We start from the raw sequence: 22,876 nt of genomic DNA, 5'->3' as shown, positions 1-22,876 counted from the left end.
TGGACTACAATCTGGTGTTGTGATTTTTAACTTTGTCCATCCCAGTCCAACACCAGCTCTTCCAAATCATGATTATAATATGTTGATTTTGCACAGCATGGTGGTGATATTTCCTCTGCCTACTGAGTGCCCTTTTTCTTTTAATAACTCCTCTCAAAGTTCAAAAGAACCTTACTTTTCCAGAATGTAAATTTTGAAAGAATGCAGTACGTATTTGCTTTTATTCTCCATGTTGAGTTAGAGGAGAGTTTATTGTCTTTGTTTGTAGCTAATAAACATAAGGAATAGTTCTAGGAATGAAAGTCAAACTATTGTTTCACATCATGCTTTCTTAAAATGCATTCTTGAAATGTAACTGTCACTGGCTAGGCTAGGATTTACTACTGTTGTGGACTAGGCCAGACCACTTAAAACATTCTTGAGCAGGCAACCCAGTCCATAACTTTGCAATTATTTCAGTGAGTGTACAGTGAAAGTTACCCGGAGTAAGCTAGTTCAGTTGACTCCCAGGGTTTAAAATAGACAAAAACATTTATTCACAAACTTACACAATGAAGCACAGAGAACAGAGTAAAGAACCCCCTACAGAGCTCGGTCTATCCGAACTAGACTTAATTATGCTGTTCCAAATATACACAACATTCCCAATAAGTAAAGACCGTTTTTTAAAAAAAAGGAACAGATTTATAGGTTGAAGTTAGAAAGGCAGAAAGAGAGAGAGAGAGCCTGTTTTCTCACAGCTCACTGTCGAACTCCCAACTGTTTCTGAACTGAACTGAACAGCTAGAGAGCTGACCGCTCACCTTTGATTATACAGGTCACTTCTAAAACATGACCACTTTGGCCTGAAGTCTCATCTGTTTACGTGTAAACAAAAAGGCCTCTCAGTACCCTTTAATCTCTGTACCAAACCAGTCTAATCGGCACCAGGAGCGTTTTATTACCCTTCTGAAAAAAAAAGGACACAGTATCCTTGAGAACAGGAACAGCTTTTAGAAAAAAGGGGCCAGCTTTGTGACACTACTAAATGGTCAACCACATTGTTCTGGGTCTGGATTCTCACGTAGGTCAGACCAGGTAAGAATTGCCGATTGCTTACCCTAAGGGGCATTGGTGAACCTGTTGAATTTTTTTCCAATGGTCAGTCATGATTTCATGCTCATCATTAGACTTTTAATTCCAGATTATCATTGAATTCAAATTCCACCATCTGAGATTTGAACCCAGGTTCCCAGAACATTACCTGGGTCCCTGGATTCATACTACTAGACCATCACTGCTCCCTTTTAGGTATTAAAGTATTGCTATGAAGTATTCACTAGGTGTATTTCCAGGCTTTGGAGTAAAGGGTACATTGCATCATGACTTTTGTTAATTTTAAAGGCAAAGAAAAGGCTCCTACATTTACTTAGATGATGTATGTTGTTGTTTCTGAGGTAGCTAGCCAGCAATTTGCAGTTCATAGCACCTTATCTGGTGGCTTCTACTTTTGGGTAATGCATCAGAGGGAGTGCTTGTATGCCAGTCTGCATTCTCGATCCACTCATCAAACACAATTGAACAGGACACAGAAAGATGCTAATTGTATCTGTTGACGTTTTTGCATATTCTAATTACGTTCTTCGGGAGGGTTTAAACTAATTCAGCAGGGGAATGGGAACCTAAATTGTAGCTCCATTGTCCAGGAGGTTGTGGTGAGGTCAGAAATATGGTTTCAAGGTCGTTGAGTGCACTGTCAAGCAGGAAGGTGGTTTGAAGTATGTCTACTTCAATGCTGGGAGCATCCGGAATAACGTGGGTGAACTTGCAGCATGGGTTGGTACCTGGGACTTCAATGTTGTGGTTATTTCAGAGACATGCGTAGAGCAGGGACAGGAATGGTTGTTGCAGGTTCCAGGATTTAGTAAGAACAGAGAAGGTGGTAAAAGGGTGGGGGGTGACATTGTTAATCAAGAACAGTAGTGCGGTGGCAGAAAGGATGCTGGAGGACTCATCTACTGAGGTGGTATTGGCTAAGATTAGAAACAGGAAAGGAGAGCTTACTCTGTTGGGAATTTTCTATTGGGCTCCAAATAGTTCCAGAGATGTAGAGGAAAGGATTGCAAAGACTATTCTGGATAGGAGCGAGAGTGACTGGGTAGGTGTTATGAGGGACTTTCCAAATATTGACTGGAAATACTACAGTTCGAGTACTTTTAGAGAGGTCAGTTCTTGTCCAGTGTGTGCAGGGGAGTTTGCGGAGACAGTGTGTAGACAGGCCAAGAAGGGGTGAGGCCACATTGGATTTGGTACTGGGTAATGAACCCGACGAGTTGTTAGATTTGGAGGTAGGTGAGCACTTTGGTGATAGTGACCACAATTCGGTTATGTTCACTTCAGTGATGGAAAGGAATAGGTATACACTGGAGGGCAAGAGTTATAACTGGGGGAAAGGCAATTATGATGCGATTAGGCAAGATTTGGGTTGAATCGGATGGGGAAGGAAACTTCTGGGAATGGGCACAATATAAATATGGAGCTTATTCAAGAAATAGCTATTGCATGTCCTTGATAAGTATGTACCTGTCAGGCATGGAGGAAGTGGTTGAGCAAGGGAGCTGTGGTTTACTAAAGGAGTTGAATCTGTTGTCAAGAGGAAGAAGGTGGCTTATGTTAGGATGAGACATGAAGGCTCAATTAGGGCGCTTGAGAGTTACAAGTTAGCCAGGAAAAACCTAAAGAGAGTTAGGAAGAGCCAGGAAGGGGCATGAGAAGTCGTTGGCAGATAGGATCAAGGAAATCCCTAAAGCTTTCTATAGGTATATAGTCATAAAAAACTGACTAGAATAAGATTAGGACCAATCAAGAATAGTATTGGGACATTTTGCATGGAGTCTGCAGAGATCGGGGAAGCGTTAAATGAATATTTTTCATCAGTATTCACACTGGAAAAAGACAATGTTGTCGAGGAGATAGGCCAATGAGCCTTACTTCGGTTGTGGGTAAAGTATAGAAAAATGTTGAGGTGAGATTTAGAATCATCTGGAGAGGAAGAATTTGTTTTTGGATAGTCAGCACGGTTTTGTGAAGGGTAGGTCATGCCTCACAAATCTCATTGAGTTCTTAGCGATGGTGACCGAACAATTGGATGAGATTGAAGTGCTTGATGTGGTGTATGTGGACTTCAGTAAGGTTTCCCATAGTGGTTATTGCACAAAAGGTGGAGGCATGTGATTGAGAGTGATTTAGTGGTTTGGATCAGAAATTAGCTCGCTGAAAGAACAGGGTGGTAGTTGATGGGAAATTTTCATACTGGAGTTCAGTTATTGTTTTGGGTCTACTGCTGTTAGTCATTTTTATAAACTACCTGGATAAGAGCCGAAGGATGTTGCAGGTTACAGAGGGGCATAGATAAACTGCAGAGCTGGGCTGAGAGGTGGCAAGTGGAGTTTAATGCAGCCAAGTGTGAGGTGATTTACTTTGGAAGGAGTAACAGGAATAAAAAGTGCTGGGCTAATGGTAAGATTTTCGGCAGTGTGGATGAGCAGTTCTCTGTTTGACTTGTCCTGTACTAGTAGTGTTGTCACTATAATAGTACTATTATAGGACAAGCCAAACAGAGCACAGCCAGGGAATTCCTAGAGGCATGGCATTCATCCACAGATTCAATCAACAAACACATCGACCTGGACCCAATATACCGGCCACTGCAGCGGACAGCTGGAACTGACAACCAGAAGCGGCAGGTACAAAACACTATAAATGCCGGAGGAAACATCACAGAAGCGCTTCACAGGAAGCTCCCAAGCACTGAGGATCTCGCCTTGACAGGGGACGAAACGTCTGCAACACATTCCCAGCTCGGCGAACAGAACCACAACATTCCATGAAAAGATTCAATGAAAAGGAATAGAATTCCATACTCCAATTTGAACTAAAACAGTGTTTTATTCATTCACTTCTCCGTTAATAAAGCTTTGGGTGTGTTTTGCTGCACTTTCATCAGATACCTTTTTGGAAGTCCATGTACATTACATCAGCAGCAGCAGAAAATATCCAAAGCAGGTCAACCTGATTCACCCTCAGTTCAGGTTGGCTTTTGTTGATTAATCCTCATATGCCCAAACAACTGATTCTATCTTGAATTATCATTACTAAAAGTATCCTCACCTTCTTGGTTTCTGGTATTGATATTTCCAAGTTCCAAGTATTTGCGAAAGTTACTTGTTTTTTTGGAAAACGAATGGATTAAATTCCATCTGCATTAAATGGCTTCATGATCCCGATGCATTGGATTCCATGTTTTTACTAGAGATTCTTTCTTGATTTAGCTTATCCCTATTTCAAACAACTTATCAGCCTGGCCCTTTGGCCCTCATGCTGTTGATGCAGCTTTCTTGTCTTCATTCTCTGCAGCTTACTCTGCCTTATTTCTCTCATCCTTTCTTCCTTTTGAAAATTTCTTCTAACTGTTGTGTTACTTTTCAGCGTTCATCAAATGATTTAGAATGCATTATATATTTTCTTATGAACCTGTTTGGGGATGTTATTCTGCACCTGTGGAGAAGGTGGGACTTGAACCTGGGCCTTTCAATATTTATGCTTACTGTATAAATGGAGATTGTTCAGAAATTAAGAACTTGGTTGTTTGGGAATTCCTCATTATCTAGATCTGGCAATATATCTAATTTTTCATAACTATTGAGTTTTTGACTTTAGAGATTTGGATGTCGGTGAGGTGCAAAACCTAGTGGAACAATGGCTCAAATATGTGTCCCTCCATTCTGTGACATGCACTAATGCTGCTAGCTGATGGCTGACATTTTACTTTTAAGTGACAGCAACACATGTCCACAAATTTACCGAAAAATGGGTTTTGTGTAACGCCTTATGCATTACTTGACTGAATGTATCTTTTCTCTAGTATACCAAAAACTAATTTCATCTGCTACATGTCAAGCTTGTGTGTTTAGTACAAGGCTAGTGCTGGTGTGGAGAGTATATATGGATTCTTTCAGGGAGGCAATGACATAGTGGTAAAGTCACTGAGCAAGTAATGCAGAGCCCCAGACTAATGTTTTGGGGCCATGTATTCGAATGCTGCAGTGACAAATGGTGAAATTCTAATTCAGTGCAAATTTGCAATAATTTCACATGGTAGTAACCACTGTTCATTGTCATTAAACACCTCTTATTCAATAATGTCCTTTTTAGGGAAGAAAATCTACCAAACTTAGCTGGTCTGGCCTAGATGTGACCCAATACTCAGCAATGTAAGGTTGTCTCTAAAATGGAACTTGGGCAGATAGGGATGGGCAATGAATGCTGGCCTTGCCAGTGACACCCTCAGTGACATTCCTGATAAAGGGCTTTTGCCCAAAACATCAGTTTTCCTGCTCCTCGGATGCTGCCTGTCCTCCTGTGCTTTTCCAGCACCACTCTAATCTTGACTCTAATCTCCAGCATCTGCAATATCCACTTCTGCCTAGTGACACCCTTACCCTGTGTAAAAATAAAACAAAAAAATGTTGCTGTCTTATGTCAGTCACCGTACAAGTTTAGCCTTTAAATAATTAGCATTTTAAGGAACTATTTTGCTTAAAGTTGCCATCAGGAAACTAGACCAACAATTGACGTTTTAATGTAACCAGTTATGAATTACCAGTTTTCTCCCTTGCACACTTCCCTGCACATTTGGCTTTGAGCCATTGGCTATTCATACCTATTGGATGCCCTTGAATGCCTTCCCCAAGTAACAATTGAACTAGACAGCAAGTGTTAGCAAGCTGTGGTAGAAGATCATATGTGTTTGTCCTCTACACAAGGTCATCAGAAAGCTGGCTAATCTTATTTTTCCATTTTGTCCCTGTATATTGCTACCTTAGCTTCAGCATCTTGATTACTGTGATCATTGAGCAGAGTGCATCAGCAATTGGAGCCTGTGAACTGATGTACTCAGCGCACAAACTGAGCTAGTTAAAGCCTTTTTTTAGCTCATTGCATATGAGATGTCTTGATTCAGCTGCTGAATTGGAATTCAAAGATTGTCCAGTGCTGCAGTTCATATGAATTAAAGGAAATGTGAAGTTGCAAGATCAGGGAACTTGTGATTTAGTTTAGCTTATGGGAAGTAGCTCCTTCTCCAAACAGCACAACTAGCCCTATATAACCCTCAACCTTTGTATCATTTCCACTTTGAACTTCATCTCTGCAACCTTGCATAGTTGTCTTTTTGGTCAGTTTTAAAAAAAAAACGCTTAGTACAGTTCAACATTGCCATCTAGTGTCTACATGTCATGGCAAATTACAACTGAACACGTTGAACAGTATTGGCTGATATTCCGAGTTTGTAGTAAATACATGAGACTCTGTTTTGTTCGCTATTGGTATTTATTTCTTTCTATTTTAGTACTTCAACCACATCAGTATTGAGGATTCACGGGTATATGAATTGACCAATAAGGCTGGACTCTTGTCACCATATCAAATTCTCCATGAGTGCCTTAAGAGGTAAGCTAAAATGCTGAAGATTTTCATGTCATCTCCTCTTGTAATCTTGCTGATATCTTTGCTTTCTAGCATTCATGTAAGATCACTTAAATTCCATGCATGCATTTCTGTTGGAGTTTCATCTTTAGTTTTATACATCACTAATAATTTATCAGTTACATTTTCAAAGTTCTCAACATGCCCTCTGTTCTCAGAACTTTACCTCCCTCCCAGATCCAGATCCAGATTCCCCCTATCCTCACTTTCTACTTCGCCAACCTCCACATTCCAGAAGTTGTCCTGTGCCAGTTCCTCCAACTCTGGACACGTACATTCATTGAAAACTTCTCTCTCTGTCCTTCCCTTTGCAAAACTTAGCTAACATGTTGTCCTTCAGTACTGGCGAATTGAAGCACAGCCTTAATAAATTGGAGTTGCATCTGAGGGGACATTGTTCATCTATGTTCCACATTCTTGTCATATTACCAGTGTGTCTGACTTTAATTGTTTCATTGCTGTGTTTCTTAAAGTCTGTTTATGTGAAGCACTATGAAAGAAAGTATCTTAATTTTCAGAAACCATGGAATGGGCGACACAAGCATCAAGTTTGAGGTAATTCCTGGTAAAAACCAGAAAAGTGAATATGTCATGACCTGTGGCAAGCACACAGTGAGAGGCTGGTGTAAGTACCAAAATTAAGTGGTCTAGTTTTTTATGTCCAGAATCCTATAAGGTTTTCTCTACAAAGTGATGGATGTAAAATCACTCCTGTTAGTTTTAAATATGATTTCAAATTGATTTCAGCAAGCTGTATTGAATGCAGGTATATTTTGGGTGGTTAAGTCACTTGATTAGAAAGGCAGTACTGTATGCACTTTTTCCATGCCCAGCTGCCTGTTAGGAGACATAGATGGGGAAGGAGGCATGATCATTTTGCAATGTGAGTATAGTTGGAAATACTAATTCATTGTTCTGATCATTTGTGGGTGCACACACATTAATATGTTCACTACTTGTGATTGATTTCATCTTAATATATCTGACCAAACAACAGCATTTCTGGTTTTTGAAATAAGACTTTGCTGACTGAATGAAGCTTATTATTAACTGGGTGCTTTTCTTTAGGACCATAGTCAATACTGTTGTGTACAAAATTCTGAATTTTTTTCTTACTGTATGACTTGGAGTAGAATATCTAATACCCATCATTAATTGCTGCTGTGAAACTGCAGCAACTCAAATTTCATAAAGGCCCCTCAGAAGTAAGCTACGGTGCTGCAATGTAATTGAGTATTTCATTTTTATACTGATTAGGCAGTAGCTTCCACAATTTATAAATCGCACACTCTGACAGTGTTCGTGTTCAGGTACACAATCCTTTATCTGAAATCAGGAAAGCTCCGAAATCTGAAATTATTTTCATGAAGTTGTTGTTTTTTCCGTAGCAAGGTTATTTGGCGTGAGGTTAACCCAACCTGATACCCACTCAACCCACATCATTCAGATGTGACATGGTAGTGTGGCCCAGCACTGACAGGTGTCAATTCTGTCTCCAGGCTTGTCGTACTCACCGTGGCGTCTGCTGTTCACTAAGGTTTTTTACATTTCACTGTTAAGCTGTCACTTATTCCGAAATCTGAAAAACGTTTCGCATTCCGAAAGCCAGCTGACCCTGAGGGTTTCTGGTGAAGGATTGTGTACTTGTATTAATCTTCTGGTCTCATTGCTACACTGTCAAAACATGCAACACTGGAAAAGCACAGACGGTCAGGCAGCATCTGGAGAGTGTAAGCTCTTCTTCTTTGTTGCTACACTGCCAGCATTTTTTAGATTCCCTAATATTTGAATGTTTTAATTTTCCCTTTTTGCTGCCTGCTTTTTAATTTTTTTGTAATACATTTTGTTTTAGTTTCCACCTGATTAACATGCTATTGCTACTAAGTGAGAGAATGTTGCTGTTCATTTGTAATTTTTGAAGGATTTTGTTTTTAAATTTTTGTGGTTTTGCCTTTCAGTAAAATCATTTATTTAGTACATTTTACTCATTAAAAACTTAGAGCATATAATGGAGCTATAACTATTTCCTTGTGTGACCTCCACCTGTTATTAAAATGTTCATTCCATGTATTCACTTGAACCATTTAATTATGAAATCTAGTCTTCTCAAATGCTGATGTGTGCAAATTTGTTGGTGAATGATAGCTACAAATCAGGGTGCTTGTTTGTGATATGGGAGTTTGTATTTTCATTAATGATCCTAATGGCCTGTGTAAGTTATGTAAGTAAATACCTGTAATTGTTTGATTGCTATGGTGCAGTCAGTTTGTATTTCTCTTGATTTGTTGTTTATACAATGAATAGTTAAATATTCAGACCAGTTAGATTTCAGCCCTCTGCTGAATTAAGTTGTCAAAGGTAAGAAAGGGTTACTACAGTCAGTTTCAGAAATTCTGGCTTATGGAAGGGAAAATTTGTTGGAGAATGTAATAGTTCTTTAGAACAGGAAGATGCTATTTGGACTTGGTTTGCCATTTAATAAGATTTTAACCAATCTGGTTATGGTCTCAATTCCACTTTCCTGTCTTCCATCTCATTACCCTGGAATCCTTTGACTGTCAAATGTTCATCTGACTCTGCCTTGAATAAACTCTAATCCAGCTTCCACTGTTTTTGGTCAAGAGAATTCCACTGAATACCACCTTCTCTCGAGATGATGATAGATGATTCCTTCATAATAGGAATGGTTCAAGTGAATTTTAGTTGTTAAGACTTTCTTTTTTTTTTTAACTCCTATAAAGAGAAAACTTTAGGATGTAGGTTTGCTCGCTGAGCTGTAGGTTTGATATCCAGATGTTTCGCATGAAATGTCTGGATATCAAACCTACAGCTCAGCGAGCGAACCTACATCCTAATCCTCAGCCTGAGCTACAAACCTTGCAAAGAGAAAACTGTACACCATACTCTAGATGTAGTATCACCACTTTGATGCTGGAGTCATAAGAAGAGACCTTCATGCCTGCTCCAAATGATATGAGGGCCAAAACCTGTTGGTCAGTGGTGTTAAGAACTGTTTGCATGTTGAGAATGGCCACCCGAGTGAGTTACCAGGGAGCATCTAATACCAGTGTACCCTAATGAGGAGTCCGTGCCTTTTGAGGGAGAAGGTAAAACCTGAGCTCCTTGAGCAGAAAATAACATAAGATGTAGGAGCAAAGATAGGTAATTCAGTCCATCGGGTCTGCTCTGCCATGCAATCACATCACATCACTGCTGATCTGATAATCCTCAACTCCACACTCCTTTGTACCATTAGTTCTCTTACTAATTAAAAGTTTGTGACTTGAAGAATCATCTTTTGAATATGCTCACCAACTAGCCTGTACAGCGCTCTGTGGTAAAGAATTCCAAAGATTCAGTACCTCCAAGAAGAAATTCCTCCTCATTTCTGTCCTAGCTGAGTGAAGTCTCGTTTTGAGATTATGCTGTCTGGCCCTAGACTTTCCTAGAAGGGGAAACCAGCTCTCTAAGTCTAACCTGTCAAGCTCCCTAAGAATCTTGTCCGTTTCAATAAGTTGACTGCCAATTTTCTAAAGTCTAGTTTAGAAAACTAGTTTAGAAAACCCACTTAACATGTCCTCATGAAAATACCTCCGTACCCAGCAATCAACCTGATGAACATGCTCTGGATTGCGTCCAATGTCAGTGTCTTTGCTTATATTTTAAAATCTCAACACCAGGTTTTGTCCAACAGGTTTATTTGGAAGCACTAGCTTTTGGAGCACCACTCCTTCATAGGTAGTTATGGAGCAGGACCGCAAGACACAGAATTTATAGCAAAAGATTACAGTGTCATACAACGGAAATGATATATTGAATAAACCTAGATTGCTGCTAAGTCTTTCAACTTTTAGAATGGGTTTCAGGTTTCAGTTTGTTAATATGTAAATCCCAGAATTTTTTTAAATCACATTCTTGAGATAAGGTTTTATATTTTTAAAAAAAAGTGACAGCTTAGACAATGCATTAAAGGTGTGAGGTTAGACTCTTGAGTCAGACTGGTTCAAGTTCCAAAGTGGAATTTACAAAATATCACATGGATTGACTGCCTACAGATGTGTATTTTTTGTGCAAACTAGAATGTATCGGCAAAAAGAATTCTGCAAATACAAATTCACCCCATAGACTTGTGTGCTCATGCCTGAGAGAGAGAGAGAGTGCACATGAGTGTGTGTGCAAGCTGTAAAATGTATGTGAGAGTCTGATGGAGTTATAAGCCTGAGAGAGGTTGTGCGCCTGGATGTGTGTATAGTGTACCGGGGTCACCTGTAGTGTGATATGGTCCTGGTTGAGACCTCACCTGGGTTCATGTCAAAATACAAGTGACTCTCGCTCTCGCTCTCGCGCTCTCGCTCTCGCTCTCGCGCTCTCGCTCTCGCTCTCGCGCTCTCGCTCTCGCTCTCGCTCTCGCTCTCCCCCTCCCCCTCCCCCTCCCCCTCTCGCTCTCGCTCTCGCTCTCGCTCTCCCGCTCTCGCTCTCGCTCTCCCCCTCCCCCTCTCGCTCTCGCTCTCCCCCTCTCGCTCTCGCCCTCCCGCTCTCGCTCTCCCCCTCCCGCTCTCGCTCTCCCCCTCCCGCTCTCGCTCTCCCCCTTGATATATCATTTCAGTTGCATGACACTAATGTTTTGATCCTGCTCCATAACTACCTGATGAAGGAGCAGCACTCCGAAATCTAGTGCTTCCAAATAAACCTGTTGTTCTATAATCTGCTGTTGTGATTTTTAACTTTTGCCCACCCCGGTTCAACGCCGGCTCCTCCACATCTTTGCTTAATTAAGGGGACAATATTCTAGTTGTAGCTTGAATAGCACTATTTTGAATAAATTGAAGTTATTGCGAAAACTGCCGTTATAGTTCTTTTTTTTTCCACAATAATTGAGCTTTTACCTATAAGGTGTTCTGATTCCTGGTGTAGTATTCTCTTTCTGGATTAATGATGAGTACCTTTATCTTGTCTATGTTTCTGATAGTCAAAGGAAGAGCACTTCACTGTTTAAAAACCTAGTAATTAAATTCAACAATCTGAAGACTTTTCATGTGTTGGCTCTCTATAGTGTAGCTTTATCTATTTAGATTAGATTCCCTACACAAATGAGAGTAGTCTATTTTAATTCTTTGTTTCATGAACTGCCAAGATTATTTGAAGGCTGAATTAAAGTTCTCTCCATTTGAGTACTAAATCTGGTTATTTCCATGTTTTAATTGCATTTGTTGGGATATCAGTTTCTTTATCATTGGGGCAAATACAGTCTGTATAAAATGTAAATCTCTCAATCAGTACTGTAATTCACGCTTGCGGTATTGAAGGTGAGGGGGGTTAGCTTAGCAGCTACGCGTTAATGTTTACTTCTCTGGTTAAATCTGGCAATATATGACAGGAACTAAGGCATAGATTTTCTTTTTGTTTTTGTCAACTCTTGTAATTTAAAACCTATTGCAATTTGCAGGCAAGAACAAACGAGTTGGCAAACAGCTAGCATCTCAAAAAATTCTACAACTACTACACCCTCACGTCAAGAACTGGGGGTCACTACTACGCATGTACGGCAGGGAAAGCAATAAAATGGTCAAACAGGTAAATTGTGAGGTAATGCATTGAATGTTGTATTTTTGTCGGGGTGGGGTCCAGGTCTGGCATACTGCATTTGACGTAGAATTGCTCTGTTTTGTAGCAACATAAGCCTTTTAAGAGGGTGCTAATTTCATAATTTTAAGTGGAGTGTCAAATATTTTATTTAAAATGTGAGATGGAAAATGCTTTAAATGTAAATAACAGTTTTGCTGCTGAAATTGTTCCAAGTGAGAAATGAAATTATTTTACCAAGAAGTTATTTCACTGTAGCCAAACCTTCTGATATAAACCTTCTAATGTAAATTTGTGTCCCAGTGGCACCATTTCATTAATATATTTTTTTCCAGTTAACTGAGCAGTTTAAGTATTTTGCTAATGAGTTTCCAGAAGATTTGTTATTTTGCTAATGATTATCAAATTTCTTTACAATATATGTCTGAAAAGCTTGCATGATAGAATAAGTAAAGCTTTATTTAATATTTAAAAATACATTTATTCCACCCAAGTGCTTAAGTTAAATGAATAAATTCATCATTTTGATTGGCTTTCATATCCTGAACAGGCTTCAATGTTAACTAGTTGCTCTGCAGTTTAGTTCACATGTTTAGATGTATGCCAATACAGTTTATGCATAAAGTTCTTCAGAGGTAAAGCAATTTATTTGCCAGTCAAGAGAACTGTTTTCTTTGAGGACAAGTACAGTTGTATCCTTTATGTACACCTGAAAAAGGCAGACAGTTTTGTTTTAATATCTGATCTTAAAGATGTAGCTTCAATATATTATTGTACACATGTGACTTCAGACTGTGATCACATCTGAATTGGTGTTTGAATGCACAACAATCTAATTCAGGAGTAAATGCTGCTATTGATTCTGTTGCTTGTTTTGCTGGTGATGATTCCTTGCTTTATTGGAGATTGTATTGGGGATTTGTTAGCTCAGTTGGCTGGCTAGCAGTTTCGCGATGTGGAGTGATGCTAATGTTGTGGGTTCAATTCCTGCACTGACTGGGATTGTCATGAAATACTCTCCTCAATTTCTCCCCTAAACTAAGGTGAAGATCCTTCGGTTCAACCACCACCAGTCATTTCTCTCTAATGAGAGCAGCTCAGTGGTCTGGTAAGACGATGGTGAATTTACCTTTAAGCACCAAAAAGTTGTGCTTCACATTTAAGTAAAGTACTGAGTATGTTAGTCAAATGGAGCATTTATGGTGCTTGACTTTTTAAATGTTTTTTATGCAAGTAGAGTCACTAATATTAGACCTTGATTTGCATTCAATAAGGAGAAGGAATAATTTTCCTTATTGAGCTGCTATGGAAATTCAGTGACATTTGAGTTTTGATAGGGTGAGGATCCCCAGTGATTTTGTTTTTGGAAGGTCTGCATTCATTTTCCAGTGAGAACCCTTTAATGTTCAAGACAATGACAGCAATGCCTTAAGATATGTCATATTGAGTAAAGTTTTGTATTTCACCTTTTTTATTCAAGGTTTCTGAAATGTACCAGTGATTGCCAATGCATTCTGATCAAGACCTGGTTATTATTGCAGATGGCAAAACAGTTTCCTTCATATGCCAAATCTTGGTATTGGTGGTATATTTGCCTGTACTTTATAGATGACTTACCTAACATGCAATTGCTTCTCCTGTTTTAACACAGGAAATGTCTGATAAAAGTGTGATTGAACTGCAGCAGTTTGCCAAAAAGAACAAACCGAATCTACATATTTTAAACAAGTTGCGAGATGAAATGAAGAAATTAGCACGGGATAGGGTAAATATTTTTGTGTGGCATGGGGTGTATTGCTGGTCGGGTTGATGGCTGAGCAGAGTTCATAGTTTAAGGTGCTCTAGTTCCATTAGCTATGTCTCTGGATTTATGTTTTATATAATTGAAGTTTAGTACTTCTGATCTTGTCTTGCCAATTTTTTGGCTCCCGTGCTTCCTCTCCTGCCATTCTAACCTGGTACCTCACCCAGTTGGCTACCCTTTGAATGAAACTTGACAATGAGTGTCAACAAACTGCAGTACAAAGTTTTGATACTGCACCCTCATGGGGTCAAAAATAATTAAAAGGGTTTTTTTAAAATGACGAGCATGTGTTTACATGTAATTTGTTTTCTTCTCTGCTCCATGAAGGAGGAAACGAGGAAGAAGCCGAAGATGACAATAATGGAATCAGCACAGCCAGGCAGCGAACCCCTTTGTACTGTTGATGTGTAAAGCACTGCAAAATGGAGAGCAATAACGCACTGGAGAAACTCATCCTCAACCATTTCTTTGTTACCTTCTGATAAAGAACATGCAGAATGCACAACCATGTTTAAAGGTTCCCCTAACCCAGCTTGACAGTGTACTACTTCAGTTAGACATTACTGTTTTGCATAACAACAGGACAACATTTATGAACCTGAGTTATTGAATTACCCATACCCCTCTCTTTTTCGGAAAAGGACTCTAGGCTAAAAATAGAATGCGATTGCATCAAATGGTGGTGTTGCCCCGGAAAAGGACCTTTTCAACATGTGAACATTTTAATTTCAGTTCAATTTTAAGGGAGATATAAAAGCCCAGTAAGTTCCCTGTATCTTCCAGCTACAGAATGGTCATTAAATTGTCATTCTGCACTGATCTGTTGGTTAGCTAGACCCTATGGGGTAATCTTCTGGAAAGAAAGTTAAATTTTACATTATTTACCTACAAGCTGGTGCCAGAGAAAATGGCTTTCACAAGACAAACTTTAAGTTATTTCTTTTAATATGAGACATTCTTTTTGTAAACACATTTTAAGCGGTTTATCAAGGAATTTTGACAGTAAGTTACATGTTTTAATGAAGTGACACTTAATCATCATTGAAGAAACACAGTGTTTTATGTGGAGATTGTATGAATTGGGGGTTTTAGGAACCATGGATTTATATTGAACATTTTAGAGCTTGTATTTTGATTGAATTACCTTTTATTTAAAAAAAAAATCTAATCACTAGTGAAAGGCTCAAAAACTGGCAAAAAAAATTGTGGTCTCCAATCCATGAACACACAATGTTTTTTTTAAATGCTTTTTGTAGTATTTGTGTTGACACTTCTATTTTGTTATAGGAGTCTGTTAATATGTATAACTTTTATATATAAATGGGTCAAAGAACTGGATCCTGTATCAGTAAATATAATGCATGATTGAGACTACACAATCCTGTTGAACTTGTGGTGTTTGGGTTTGACTCTCCACTTCTGTCATTTGGCACAAATACAGAATGTCTCTTTCTGTGACAGTCATGTCACTGTGCCAAATTGATAGTCAGCTTTGGAATCATTGTATCAGAGCTGAAGTTGCAGCTATCTGTGTTTTCTTCTGATTCTGCTTTGCAGTTATCTGTTAAGACCCGAACTTTCAAGTTTGGACAGTTAGCTCTCAATCAGTATTTTGTTTTGGTAGGAGCTGTTGTAGGCATTTGTACATTGTTGTTTAATTATAGTCTGCCCCACTGTTTTTATTTGTAGAAGAAATCATTAATGATACAAACGAACAGGTTTGATTTGTCTTACTGTTAGAAGTAGAATTGATAAAAAGAATATAATGTTCCTCCACTTATAGTTTAACTTATTACCAGGCATGCAGATTTGGAGGTTTTGATATACAACCTTGAATTAGTTCTCATTGTCTTATACTTTGTGTTGGAAAATGACTTTCCTTTCAATGACTTAATTTTACCTCACTTAAACCCAGGATAACAACCTGAAGGAAACAAAGTACCATGATTAGCTCCAGTGCACTCTTGGTAATGTGAACCAAAGCGTAATAATAGTGTCTTATGCAAACTGACAAACTAATTTTTTAATGCTTGCTGCAGGCTTCAACAGTGGCATAGAAAGGGAGAAACAATATTTTAAAAATTGCAATAACTGCTGGAACAAAAACTTATATTTAAACTGCTGTGCACTGTCATTTTGTGAAGTTTGTGTTTTAAATGTTTACTATTTTTCTCTGTTGAATGCAACTTTTCTTGCCTTTGCACATGAGCACAAGTGCTGCTGCGAGAGAGTCAGATTGTGGTTTTGCAAATTTGCATTTGTGATCAACTAAAGTGTGATTTGAAATGAAAACTAGTTGTCTTACCTTCATCCTAATTGATTTGTACCTTTAACATTGGTATTTGTGTGTATCGATTGTAACTTCTCAGTACATTATATTTAATGTGGCTCTTATTTTTAAAAAGTAAACCCATCAACTAATTTTGCTGCCTAGAAGGTAATCATGAAGTAAAGGATTGTAATTTGACTGCTTTTTTTTCTCAATCCATAGAAGGAAAAATTATCTGTGATTATGGGTTGTATCTTGATAGGGCATAGTGCATTGTTTCATCTTTTTAAGCATGCGTCTGTCTTATTGGTGCATCATTGTGTAAATGGTATTATAGGAAGAAAAACCAATAAGTCTGAAAAGGTGTTAACTCTCATTAAGTAACTACATGATAAATCAGTTCCAGAATTCACTAAAATGTTTGCTGTCTTAAATGCATGTCAAGTATGTAATAGATTTCATGTTCAAAATGGGGAGGAAAAACTTCTTAAAATAAACAATTGATTACATGCAATAGCGCCCTCTAACACTCCAAGAAAGTTGTTCACATGTTACATGATTTATCAAATTTGGAAACACAGTCAGAGGCAACTGTTTTCTTTTAAACTTGCATTTGTTTTGTTCAAATACTCGAGGACTTGACCTCACTTTAAATGTAGCTGTCAACCAATTGCAATTACTACTGTTCTTGATGTCTCAAAAATTATTCCAGAAAAGCTAATAGTATTTTGTATGATTTGAAGTGCTTTGGATATGACTTCTTACAAATTTGCATAAAGGAAATTAATTCCAGTGATTATTGAAGCATACATAGAAATCTGAATTCTCATTAAAATGATTCTCAAGTTTGATTTGTGTTTGGTTTACCTGAAGCCTACTACCTTATGTGTATTTTGAGTTGAGAAAGAGCACTGCAGCTTCCCTGGCTTTTACAAATTGATTCACTCGTCTCATCTCCGACCAATTTTCTTCCATCACTGATTATGGTCTTAGTCTGTGGTCTACTTAAAATCAAAGTTCTGTCATCTTTATTATTCAGTCAAGAAATCTCCCGTGACTGGTGAATGAAGCATTGAAATACAAATTTTGTTAAAGAAGTGTAAGTTCTCAAAATGTGGAATGTTAACGGGTAAAGTCATTCAGAATGGATAATTTGTTCTAATTTGCCAAGAAATAAGAATTGTGTCGTTGCAATTTATGGAAGGTTGATGTGGAGTGTTTTATTTCGAACTAACAACATAATATCCAGTTCATGTTGTGCCCTTGTGTTTTTAAATTCTGATCAGGGAACTTGCAGTGCAAAGATGGTACTGCAATGGCAAATTGTACATTGAGTGCAGTTGCCACAGCAACAGTGCTGTTTTAAGTGACTTTCAGGCTTCACGTATATGTCCTTCAACCTATGCTTGCTGCAACCTGCACAGCCATCTGGATGTTTGTGTGGTCCATTTTGTGTGATACGTATTTTTTTTGCTCTGTAGTTTGAAGCAATAAAGTTTGATAATTCATTACAAAACCTGTACTGTGCCTAGTCCTTTATTTTCATTTCATTGTACAAGTAGACAACCCTTTTATTTGAAATCCGAAAGGTTTTTCATGAAGTTTTTTTCTCATTAACAAGGTTGCTTGGCGTGTAAACAGTTAACCCAACTCCACACCCACTCAATGCGTGTCACTCAGATGCACTCATATGACCCAGCACTGGCAGACTTCAATTCTGTCTTAGGGCCCATATTACTCAGTGAGTCTGCAGTTCGCTAAGATTTTTACATTTTCACCATCAAACTCGCTTATTCTGAAAAAGCCTCACACTTTCCACTCTATCCATGCCATTCACAATCTTATAAATTTCTATCCGATCTTAAACTCCTGCATTCCAGTCTATCCAACCTTTCTTGTCATCAAATTTCTACGGTGTGGAAACAGACTATTTGGCCATCAAGTCCACAATGACCCTCTGAAGGTTGTCCCACCCAGACTCCACCTGAAACTGCATTTCCCATGGCTCAACCACTTAACCTGCACATTATGGGCAATTCAGTATAGCCAATCCACTTACCCTGCACATCTTTGGGCTAGGGAGGAAACCAGAGCACCTGGCAGAAACCCACGCAGACTGAGAGAATGTGTAAACTCCACAGACAGTCACCAGAAACTGGAATCAAATCTGGGTCTCTGGTGCTGAGAGACAACAGTGTTAACCATTGAGCAACTGTGCATCCTTTCTTCATAGCTAAAATTCCCCATACCAGGCAACATCCTGGTAAACCTTTTCTGTAACTTCTCCAAAGCATCCACATCCTTCTGGTTGGGTACAATTCTGGTCGTCACACTGTTTCAAATGTGGCCTAACTAAAGTCCAATACAGCTGCAGCTTAATTTGCCTATCCTTCTAATGAATGATGTGGAGTTGTCAGTGTTGGACTGGGGTGGACAAAGTAAAAAGTCACACATCGCCAGGTGACTACCTCACCTGTTGAAAGAGTAGTGCGCTGAAAGCTTGTGATTTGAAACAAATCTGTTAAGACTATAACCTGGTGTAATGTGACTTTGAATTTGACCTCCCAATAAAGGTGTGTCATAGGCTTTTTTTTAACTATTATCTATCTGCGCTTCCATCTTCAGTGATCTGTGGTCCTGCACACCCAAATCCTGTTGCATGTCAATAGTCCTAAAGGTTCTACCATTCACTGTATAATTTCCACCTGTACTTGACCTTGCAAAGTGCATCACCTCACATTTGCCCAGATTAAACTCCATCTGCCATTTTCTGATTGCCTCTAAATGAGCTACAGTGTATATCCTGCTGTATCCATTGACAATTCTCACTATCTGCAATTTCTCCAATCTTTGCAACCTTACTAATTAGACCATGAGGCATTGAAGTGTTTAACAGTTGCTTAGAAGTTCTGAGTAATGAAATAAATATAAGGTATTCTTGCAAATAATATACAAAAACTCAGAAGCATTCAAGAACCAAAAGAAGACTTGGAATGGCTTTGACTCACTTGCCCCTTTTCATGTTAATTTATTTGGTTAATTTAAAATTTAATGTGAACTCAATTATAGATAAGTAGGGAAAACAAAAATTGCTAGGAAAACTCAGTATGAATGGAAGCACAGTTAATAGTTTTGATTCAGTGACTCCTCTTTAGAACTGATTTTAGAAAATATATGGCTGAAAATGTGGAGAGGGTGTGAAGAAAGAGAAACCAGGTCTGGGTAAAAGTCAGTCTAGGACAATCAATAGCTGCTAATGGGGTCATTAGTGGATGCTAATAGGTTCTTTGTAGCAGCAGTTGGGATAAGAACATGAGAGAAGGTGCTCAGGCATTTAACCCAATATTAAGTTCTGAAGGCTGCAAGGTCCTGCTTTACCTCAATTTCAGAATTTCCCTGTTCATTGGTTCAAGTTGTTGCCTCTGCACCATGGAATGCAATCCCTTTACAAATCTATCCCCAGCAGGATAGTCTCAGGGCTTTTAAGGTTCTTCCTGAAAAATAAGCCTGAACTGTCCCCATCTTTCTCCATATATCTGAGCTCATCCTTACTTTGAGAATGGAGAATTGTTCATTTTCTTCAAGTCAGAGCCCAGTTATGCTTGCCTCTTTGTAGGATGCAAGGAACATTCCTCTGGCCTCCACCCCAACTCTTTCTCCAGTATATCAATGATATTTTCAGTGCTGCTTTCCCCTCTCGTCCAGAATTGAAATAGTTTATGAACATCTCTTCTAATTTCCATTTGCGGTTAGGCTGGCCACCACTAATCATTATAAACCCACTGCCTCCACTGTTACTTTGATTATGCATCATCACACTGGACTTCCTGTGAAGATTGACTGAGAAACTGGGAGAATGGATTAGTCAGTCACATCTGTTCCAAGGATGCCAGTTTCTACAAGGGGACCTCTGAAATTTACACCAACTGAGGATTACCTAACACTGTGGTTGACAGACCCCTTCAGTCAAATCTGACCTATCTCCTACATTTCAACCCTGACTTCTCCTCTTCCCTCCCATAACATTGTATATGGATGCTGTGAGGACCAAGTGGCCCTATTGAAGAATTATTAGCACTATTTCTTCCACCTCCAACAGGATGTCATGACCAGACACATTCCCCTCCCTTGTCAGCTTTCCACAGGGACTGTTCCATTTGGTACATCTTAAGTCACTCCTCCTCTATTTTAAACCAACACCTTCCCACAACCCCACCCATTCAATTACAGAAGCATTTACTTCCTCCCTCTTTACTATCCAAGACAGCTTCCACTTAAAGCAGCTTCTGCCAGACGTAGGGTTTTCCAGCTATTTCTGATTTCCAGCATTCACAATTCTTTGGGGTTTTCTGAGTAGGGATGAGGGATAAAGGGCCAAGGAAACTGCCCCGATGAACTACTTAGAGTATTGCGATGATAGTATCCCCTACCTCGGAGCCAGAGTCCCAGGTGTTAAGTCCCACCTGCTCCTGAGGTGTGTAATAATTTATTCAAACAGGTTGAAAATATTTTAATCTACTTACATTTGCTTTTTGAACGCTCTTGTGACACAGGGTCCCTATCCCAGGCCAAAAGATCTGGGTTCAAGTCCCACTTGCTCTGAAGACATCTCCTAAAATTCTTGAACAGACTGATTAAAATTATTTACCCTGTTGAACCAAGAGGGTTTGTGGGTGTTGTTGTAGTGCCCCTACCTCTAAGTAAGGAGGTCTGGGTACAAGTCTCACCTGCCCCAGAGGTCACTGATTAGGAAGATGTTTTACTCTGAGGAACTTCTGCAGAGATGTCCTGGAACTGAGGTGACTGACCTCCAATAATCCTAACCCAAGTTTATTTAGTGTCAGGCATGAATCTGAGATACAGCAAACTCACCTCCGTTCCCATTGATTCCAGTTTTATTAACAACACAGTCAAATGCAACTTGATGTCAAGGTTGGTCACTCTTCCCAGTCCTCGAATTCAACTTTTTCCACGTTTGGATTGAGGCTGCAATGAGGTCAGGAGCAGAGAGTCTGTGGCAGAACCCAGAGTGTATAGAGCAGGTTATTGTGAAATAAGTGCTGCTTGATCGCACTCAATGCTATCTTCCATCACTTTGCTGTTGATCAACAGGAACCTGCTGAATCGCTAATTGGCTGGGTTGGATTAATTGGCTGAGTTGGAGTTGAAATAAAACCAAGAACTGCAGATGCTGCCAATCTCAAACAAAAAAACAAATCGCTAGAGAAACTCAGCAGGTCTAGCAGCATCTATGCAGAGAAAGCAGAGTCAACATTTTGGGTTCTGAAGAAGGGTCACTGGCCTCCATCTACTTACATTTGCTTTTTCACTCTGCAGATACTGCTGGATTTGCTGAGTTTCTCCAACAATTCCAGTTTTGTTGGAGATGGAGTTGTTGGAGCAACATATTAAACTTAAACTTAATTTATCTGCTTTTTCTCCAATTCCATGACAATATCCAAACAAACAGCAAAGGGTTATCAGCCTTGGCATCAGCCGTACTTTGAGCAGCAAAGAATAAATTTAGAGGTAACTCCTAAATTTAGAAGCAATTCCGAAGCCTTCAGTACATAAATTCAGCTAACACTCCAATGGAACACTGAAGGTTTAACATCTCATGCAAAACTGTTTGTTATCTCATGGAGGCATAAAAATCCCATTGTACTACTGGATAAGCAAGGGACTTCTGGTGATCTAGCCAACAGTTGTTCCTCAACCCTTCAGTCCTCTGACCACACTTGTATATAACAGCAATTGGAAACTTCTAACATACAATTAGCAAAACATTGAAAAACAGTATTGACCACATTTTATTAAGTTCAACAAATTCACACATTATGGTAACATATACAAGAACTATTCAAATCAAACTCTTAATTTTGCTCATTAAAAGGTCATTATAATGCTGACTTGGTTAAAACACAAATTACAAACACTATGCAGAAAGAAAAACTGTATGCCAACATCATACACAAATAATAGTTACATGCTGAACTAGCTCAAGGTAGCATTTCTGGTTAATCCCAATATTTGTTTTCCATAATATTTGTAATAAGTTCAGTCCCAGCTGTGTTCCTAACGGTTCAATCTTTGAAGAATCTGAGCTTACTCCACTCTCTGAAACAATATTAACAGTTCATAGTACATTGTATGTGGGAAGAGATCGACAGCCATAGCTTTAACTGGACGAAATGGAGATCCCTTCACTCGATGAGATGGGGCACGACAAAGGCTGTAACAAAACATGGGCGGTGGAGGACAGAAGGAAAGAGAAAATTTTACGTTTACAATTTGCTTCATTAACAATTTACGTCACAATGCTGACCATTCAATGACTAATTCACGTGGGTGCAGGTGAAGACTAACAGTCCCAGAGATGGTAAAGAATGCTCATATTGAAAATTGTGGTTTCTTTTAAACAAAGCACATGAATCACATTTTAGCTGTATCTCATCAAAACATTGGTAAATGGAATATAGATAATAAATAAAATTAGCAAATAATTTTCTATAACAATACTTTATTTAGTGACTCAAAATTGTGACTACTGTTATTCAAAGCACAAGTGCCAATTAACCAGTTTAAAGAAAGGTCTTGTTCATGTGTTGCTGCCACAATAAATCTGTAGCATAACAAGCAGGAAATGAAAGTTATATACTGTTTAGAACATCTGGTGTTCTGCTAATGGGAATTTT

The 22,876-nt window shown here is 38.9% G+C and overlaps 2 protein-coding genes across 6 annotated transcripts in view; one reads left to right on the top strand and one right to left on the bottom strand.

The window, feature by feature from the left end:
* Positions 1-17,697, top strand: part of dgcr8 (DGCR8 microprocessor complex subunit) — a 43,783-nt gene extending 26,086 nt beyond the window's left edge. For 2 of the 3 annotated variants that reach the window (XM_072587747.1, XM_072587748.1), the window contains exons 10-14: positions 6,389-6,489; positions 7,044-7,150; positions 11,972-12,111; positions 13,760-13,873; positions 14,240-17,697. In XM_072587747.1, coding sequence (XP_072443848.1) covers positions 6,389-6,489; positions 7,044-7,150; positions 11,972-12,111; positions 13,760-13,873; positions 14,240-14,323 — 546 coding nt within the window. In that variant the 3' untranslated portion in view covers positions 14,324-17,697. The remainder of the gene's footprint in view (positions 1-6,388; positions 6,490-7,043; positions 7,151-11,971; positions 12,112-13,759; positions 13,874-14,239) is intronic. The other variant, XM_072587749.1, reaches the window with a different exon arrangement.
* Positions 17,698-21,973: 4,276 nt separating this feature from the next.
* The window catches only part of trmt2a (tRNA methyltransferase 2 homolog A), a 44,128-nt gene continuing 43,225 nt past the window's right edge, over positions 21,974-22,876 (bottom strand). For all 3 annotated transcript variants that reach the window (XM_072587741.1, XM_072587743.1, XM_072587742.1), the window contains one exon: positions 21,974-22,413. In XM_072587741.1, the coding sequence (XP_072443842.1) occupies positions 22,287-22,413 (127 nt within the window). In that variant the 3' untranslated portion in view covers positions 21,974-22,286. The remainder of the gene's footprint in view (positions 22,414-22,876) is intronic.

This window comes from Chiloscyllium punctatum, chromosome 17, assembly GCF_047496795.1.
Source record: "Chiloscyllium punctatum isolate Juve2018m chromosome 17, sChiPun1.3, whole genome shotgun sequence".
In the NCBI taxonomy this organism is placed as follows: domain Eukaryota; kingdom Metazoa; phylum Chordata; class Chondrichthyes; order Orectolobiformes; family Hemiscylliidae; genus Chiloscyllium; species Chiloscyllium punctatum.
Note: the sequence above shows the minus strand (reverse complement) of the source record. Positions and strands in the feature narration are given on the sequence as shown.